This window comes from Ceratina calcarata, unplaced genomic scaffold (genome assembly GCF_001652005.2).
Source record: "Ceratina calcarata isolate Rehan_Ccalc_2016 unplaced genomic scaffold, ASM165200v1 scaffold39.2, whole genome shotgun sequence".
NCBI lineage: Eukaryota > Metazoa > Arthropoda > Insecta > Hymenoptera > Apidae > Ceratina > Ceratina calcarata.
Window position 1 is genome coordinate 705753 of NW_017162322.1, and position 7297 is coordinate 713049.

Genomic DNA, 7297 nt, shown 5'->3' on the forward strand with positions numbered 1-7297 from the left:
CAGGGAGGAAATTAAAGGTTTTAGGTGAAATTTTGAACAAGCTTAATTAGTGATACATTTTAGACGATAATTATGTATTTTCGATCCGCTGCGATGAACAATTATTAGAGATAGCTCTTTCGACATCCTGTTAATATATAAATGAATTCTGTATAATACATAAAACATTTTACAGAAATTTGTTAAAGGGGAATAACGAACTTGTTCGTAGATGATAAGTTTCTGGTTACACAGTCTAATTAACAAGTGCAAAGTTTCTGATTAATAGACTACGTTGAATATCCGTGAAATATACATCGAACGTATAATTATTATGTATTTGGGAGGGTGAAGGAGAACTCGTTTTGTATTTCGTTTGTGGAATTCGCGTAAGGCATGCCTGGTTAAGAAACGATCCAATTAGGAATTTGTCGAGTTTGTCAAGTGAGAATGTAGTCGGGTCTGTTCGAGGAACCCTACCGAATAAAGTATGGTAACTTTCATCGCGCGCGGAAGGCGAATCGTTTGACCCCCAACCGGTTCGATCCCTCCTCGTGTAATTACACCGGGACGGTATGACAGCCGATTTTTTTTTTACGCCACGGAGAAACCTGCGAACGGAGAGATCCGATTTCTCGTAACGTATGCACCGTGGCAACGATACACCTGCGCGTAGGGACGAGGTGTTTACAATTGGCCGGGGATTCTTTATTACGTGTGCGGCGAGGTAAGAAACGGGAGGTAAGACGAATCGACGCGACGTTTCCTCCGCGTCGACTGGGATTCCTCGTTCTCTTTGTCTTCGGAATGCTAGGATGTGATTGGGATATAATGCGACTGCGAACCGCATAGCAAATTGCGAGGACTGTCTCCCGTCCGAACGGAGAGAGGTTTACATTTAGTCTCTAGTGAAATGAAACATTGTTTCGTTTCAAAATACGAATACGATTGCACAGAAGATAATTTGAGATTCATATCGTTATAATATTTGTTCGACTGTAATGACAGTTATGACAGTGTTTAAATTGCGACAGACGTGCAACGATGGGATCGCAGTGAAAGTCTTCTAGTAGAAGACTTCACCTGTGGACAGCGACATTTGAAAGGTGTAAAACCGGTAACAAATTGTTGTCTACCTCTTTTGTCATGTCTGCACTGTGACGACACAGTGCAACGTTGCTTGCAATAGTTTTCTTAAATCACCGGAAGGAAATTAATAAGGGATTCATTCTGTTCTCTAGAACGTCAGAAAATTTGAGAAAAGTAGAACGAGCAGTGCCCATTTCCAGAAACGGTTATCATGGTCAGTAAATTCCATTCTTATTCATACAGCCCAGATCTTATAATACGACCTATTCCGGAATCCGGAGCTTTAAGTCAGAACTAAAAAGGCAACAATCTGGAAAGGCAGCTGTCGTAAAAATAAACAAATAGCGTTGCGTTTCTTGTACAACTGTTCGTTCAATGATAAAATATAAAAAGCGCGGGGGAAATGTGTCACGAGGAAATTCCTTGCGCGTGCGGCTTCCTTCACGGATGAACGGAAATAGAGCTTTTTTTCGTAAAATGGTTCCACGCGCGAGCGACGGAACCGCAACTGACCGTCGCCAATTAGCGACGATCGGGTCGGAAATTCTAACGGCACGATACTGCGTAATGTAACGAGGCAACCTCGGGCAACGCCTAGTGTAAATTGCGTTTCCAGTGAGTGGTCATATATGCTGGCCAATGCCTCCTCCTCCTTCTCGTTCTCCGCGCCTTCTGCTCAGAGGAAGGTATCGACCTAATCATCAGCGTAGACGACGTTCTCGATAAAAGAATATATTGATAACTGTCGGTATTTATTGTCGAGATAAACAGGAATAATTGTGTATGTAGATAAAAGTAATTGCGAATTTAGATGGGAATACTGCAAGTTTCTTTTAAGAAACGGGATCGTAATCAATATCATGCGAAAATGGAAAGTTCAGTTTAAATTAGGGGAATTATCTGACGAGAACATTTAATATTGGTTCTTTTTTATACTTCGTCTGGGGCTCTGAGAGGCTACGCTGCTGATCGTTGGAGCATTGTAAAATGATAGGGACCGATCGATTGACCGGTCCCACGTTCGAAGTGAATGCAAAATAAAACTGTGTAGAGGTTGAGGTGTCGCACGAATATCACGGTATTAATATTCAATGCCGGATTACATACGGCAAACAGCAGGTTTCCTTGGAATAAATTGATCATTAAGCTTCTAAAGAATTATGAATCATCGAATAAATCTCTAAACCTGGATAAAGCTTTCCACTTTTCACGTAGTAAATGGTAATTTTCAATACCGCGAGCGTTCTTTAAGAAGATAGGATGAAGTATGGATCGGGGTCGAAAGAGATTTCGAAATAACGGTTAAACGAGGCATCGAAAGATCCACGGGGTCTCTTATGATAATTAAATCGGGATTCCATTCATGCCACCTGACAAGATTACAACCTATTGTTGCGTACAGTCTCGTTCCACGATTGGTAGTAGTCTTATCGTGACGTTCGATAAGCTTCGTTCAGGAACCGTGATATTTCGTAACAGGAATCATTTGAATATCAGGAATGCTAGTTATCGAATCGATAGGCTGAATATACGATGTTTAAATTAAGATCGAGCAAAGTATTCGTTGGAATTAAAGATTCTCAGTGGGAAGTCGTGTTTGGAATGTTAATGCGTCGATTGATTAGTTCTGGATCGGATTACTCCTTATGACGTACTGCACCGGCTGTTGTAGAAAATTTTTGTTTACACCCTTTTGTTTCTTGTTATGGATCATAAAACTCGGGTTTGTTCTGTCAATACTATTCAAGGCTGGCTTGTAGCAATTTTTCATTGTTACCATTCTAAGTATTGGTAGATAAACGATTCTCCTTTTTGATACCAGACAACGATTAATTAATTATTTACTATTCTTATTTTATGATAGTAGGCCGATTTCATTTGACGCATCATTGATCTCGCTAATTAATCAATCCAGGCCATCGCGATCCTTTCTCTCTAATATTTTAAGCAATCGTTGCATTGTAGATGATTAATTAGAATTTTATATTTAACCCATTAACCCAAAGTAAAATCAGATAGCGTTTGCTTTTCTTAATGGATCAGAGAAATCAGTATTCTAATTCCTTCCGTTTGAATTTCCCGAGGGAAGTCACTTTCTACTCTCGTTATGGTAAAAGAAAATTGCCACGATCCTCGAAGGTCGGCGGCTGTGTTCGCGTCTTGCGCAATTAATAGCGCGGTGAGGTAACGTGATCGCGCGTGTGGAAATCGGTTGGAGCAGCTAACGATAATAACCACTGTAGGGATAGATAGACGAGGAGGAACGGGCCTGCGGGTCCTGCGTCCGACGGACGTCGCATTCCGTCTTAATGCGTGGGTAGCGGAAAGCGAGCCCACGATTTCCTCAAGAAAGTACGCGGTAAAGGGGTAACGTCCCCGGGGGGCGTCTGCCCGTGTCGTCGCGGGAGCGATCGGGTTAGTCCGTTAGAGTAAAGAAGCTCAGGGTTGATCAATCGTTTCTGGTGCATTCCGGACGCGGAATTATTCGCGAACAGGTATCCGCGAAATGTAGATTGATGCAAGTAACGGTTACGGAGCGTTCTGTAAATTTTCCGGCTGAGATCAGATAGAAAACGACGAGTGGAAGTCGGTCAATCACGGTCTACCGCAAAAATTTGTAACGCGCGTGAATCTTTTTGCTGAATTTTGCTCGACGTATCCTGTCTGAGGCAAAAACTAGTTCTGACTTCAGTAAATATGATAATACAACCAACAGATGTGATAATTAGTTCGCCAGACGTTGGCTTGATATGTCGGCTCAAATGGATTTTACTTACCAGTCTGATGTAGGTGTTAATCATCTCTGCTAACTGCGGCGCTCGATTCGTGTGCAAGGGTAGCCTGACTCCCGACGAGATTTGTAACACGCATACACCGATTCTCGGGCAGCTCACTGACACGATGTCTTCTAATGGTAGTGTTTCCAAAATAACTAAGTCACCGCTTGTCGTGCGTTTTATCAGTCGCAGACCGTGATGAGAGATGGCCACGTGTTGCGTCTCTGGATGCTGAGGCCCAATCTGATTACAAAAATAATTAAAAAAGATTCAATGAGAGTCATTGTAATAGGTTCCGAAATTTTTTACTTACGGACACTGGGAATATCCTCGCGAAGTACAGCGGCCACTGTTTAGCCATATCGACTACATTTTTCTTGATAGTAATCTTGTGCTGGGTACTCTGCAAGTTGTCCAGAGTGACACCATAATTATCCAGCATCTTGAGCATGTTCTGCCTATCCTCCTTCGTGATTCTGATGCTCGACGTGGCGAGCACATCGTACGCGACTTGACAGAATACCAAGTGAAGCGCCAAGGGACTGTTGAGCGTTTCGTTAGGCGCGAACACCTCTTTCTTCACCCTCAACGTCCACGTCACTCGGTTGTACGTGAAATGAGCCGACGACGTCTGAGGATATAGTTTCGTGTTCACGACTTCCTGGACCTTCTCGATCTCTGGTTTCTCGGCCGGCGGCATTACAGGCCTGAGAAACTCGGGCCATTCCTCTATTTCGATCCTCTCCATCTTGTCCGTGCGATGAGTCGAAGCCACGCTCGATCTCCTGTCCATGTCTAATTTCTTGAAACTTTGCCGAGCGGCCGCAAACGATTCCCTCGTGTTGGGCATCACGCCAAAGTCCCTCGACGTCGGCATTCCGAAGCTATCTCTGGACTTCGGAGACACGTCCCTGATCATTCCGAAAGAGTCTCTTTTAGAATTTTCGAATATGTCCCTCGTGTATTTCGGATCGAAGATGTCTGAGTTGAAGTCTCGACGAGAATCGAAATCCGAGCTCCTGTCTCTGGCGGAACTGGCCATGTCGGTACTGTCTTTCCCGTAAAAGTCTTTCGATTTTTGGTCCTGTGCATTCCGGTACTCGTGATTCTCTCGCAAGTGTTGCTGGGATGCGAAAATGTCTCGGCTTTGGCTGAACATGTCGCGTTGATTCTTCGCGAAATGCTCGAAGGTTTCCGAATCTGGAGAGGTTCTAAAGGAATCTCGACCCTTCGGCTCCACCGGGGCTGGTGGCGATCTGGGCTGTGGCACTCCAGATTGACTATAGAGAAATAATTATTTCGTACCAAGTTTGAAATATGAGAATTTTAATATAGAAATTAACAGACCGAGAATCATTTTAACATTTTATTTTTTAATATTTTGCAAGTCTTTGGATATTTTTTTACGCATTTCATTTGTTTTTAAATGGATGAATGAAATTTACTATTGAGCTCGAGGAAACAATACCTGTTGCTGTACATGCTTCCGCCTCTGGGGCTCGGGGGCTGCGGAGGTGTAATAGGAAGCGGAGGTGGCACAGGCCTCTCCATTCTTTCGATCTGGGTCCTGACAACTTGCGCCTGAGTCATCATATCGGTCGTGCCTTTTGAAGTAATGCTTTGCGTGTCGTCAGCCGTCGATGCGTAATCGTCCCATCGTCCCCCTTGAAACGAGTATTACCAAATAGCAATTACTCATTTTCCATGCATTTGAATGATCGATTAGACAATTACCCAATTGTTGTTCGAGGAGAAGCTTCCTATTATCTTCTAAACGTTTGACTTTAGCGTCGTCGCGTGGTAGGGCGGGTTTCTCGGCGGTTTTAGTCGATCTGACGCTGTGATTCGCCGTAACCTTTTCCAGTCTCTGCCTCATCTCTGAACTGAGCTTCAGTTTTCCTATACTTCCTGGCGACGGTCTCTGCGCGCCGACTTCTAACGCGGATCTGAATAATAAAATTAAGTTTTAACGAATGATTTTTTAAGTTGAAATGCCGGATACAATTTAAAAGAGTTACTTTGATTTTTTCTTCTTTTTCTCTCCCTCTTCTTTATACCCATTTTCATGTTTGGAAATCGGAGTGGACGAGTGAGTCACTACTGTTTTGTCCTCGTTTCCAACAATATTTTCAATTTCGAACTCCTCCCATTCCACGGCACCTTCTGTGCTCGGCTCACCGTCGCCTTGATTATATTCTTGATACTGCGGCGTGATTTTCCGTTGTTGCTGCTGCTGCCGCATTTTAAATTCTATAAAGCTGTCTTGGCTCTGATTTTCGTTCGAGTCGCTCGGCGGAGGCCATCTGGAATTAATATCAAATATTAGTAAAATGTAGATAATTTTTTATTATTTTATTACTTACCTCCATTTGCCTATTCGAACGGTTTTGGCCCTTCCGTAAGGATCTAAGAAAGGCCTCGATTCTGATGGATCGTGGGATTCCAAGGGCGGCGGCATAGGCGGCGGGGGTGGAACTCCCTTGTTGTTACTAGAGTTCGACAAATTGCTGTCGACGCTACTTTTACGATTCTTCAATTCGCTCAGCACGTTCGTAAAATTACTTTGCACGTTGCTCTTATTAGAACTCGGCCTCTTGGCATCCGTCGCACCGGGCGATTTCTTTTCGCCCACTTTCCTCTCGACGCTGATTTTCCTCACCGCGTATTCCACACTCGTCTTCCTAACAATTTCAGCGTTCTTCCGCGGTGGACTCTGCGACCGATGAATCTGAGCTTTCACTGTCACCTCTTGTCGCTGGCTAGCAGCTTGAGTCGGCGTGTTCTGCTTCTCCGTCGACCAAAGCTCACCGTCCTCTGGCTCTCTAAAGGATACCTATTCCAAGATTTCATACTTTGATATCTCGGACTGCACGTATGTTACAATTTTCGAATAGATTGAATAAGAATTGACGAAGTATTTTACAAGTAATCATGCCGAACACTTTCTGATCTGTGCCGTTATTTACAGTGCCGTCAAAGCAGGCTAGGTTTTTAATCACAGTTAGATGATATGATTAGGTACCTTGGAGTAGCGTCCAATGGAATCATTCGGCCCGATTTGGGCACCGTTTTGGGGGGCTGGGGGGACAAGATTCATACTGGAGGGGCCTGCCGTGCCCTGGAAACACACACCCATGCCGCGATGCGGCTCAAAAGCCCGCAAATCTCGCGGGCGAACACTGACAATGAAGCTCGTGCAGTGCGCGCGTAACGGTTAGTAACTATTTAGTTATGTGACCGCGAGACCACTGTGATCACATTTGTACATGCAACTTTTCTCTTTTTAATCACGTATTATATTGTGTGCGATAAGAAGAAATACGAGGTAAATCAATATTACCGTTTCTGATTATTCGTTATTTTACTAAAGCCAAAATGAAGTTTGGCTTAAGGACGTACAGGCTATACATATACTTGAACAATGCTAGCATGTTGAATTTGTTATTATAGAT

General features: G+C 43.6%; 1 protein-coding gene across 1 annotated transcript in view; it reads right to left on the reverse strand.

The window, feature by feature from the left end:
- Positions 1-7297, reverse strand: part of Myo10A (unconventional myosin 10A) — a 39921-nt gene that overhangs the window by 19418 nt on the left and 13206 nt on the right. The window contains exons 20-26 of the mRNA XM_026814662.1: positions 6868-6963; positions 6209-6678; positions 5864-6148; positions 5580-5791; positions 5314-5509; positions 4159-5125; positions 3846-4088 (exon numbers count right to left, since the gene is read on the reverse strand). Of these exons, the coding sequence (XP_026670463.1) occupies positions 3846-4088; positions 4159-5125; positions 5314-5509; positions 5580-5791; positions 5864-6148; positions 6209-6678; positions 6868-6963 (2469 nt within the window). The remainder of the gene's footprint in view (positions 1-3845; positions 4089-4158; positions 5126-5313; positions 5510-5579; positions 5792-5863; positions 6149-6208; positions 6679-6867; positions 6964-7297) is intronic.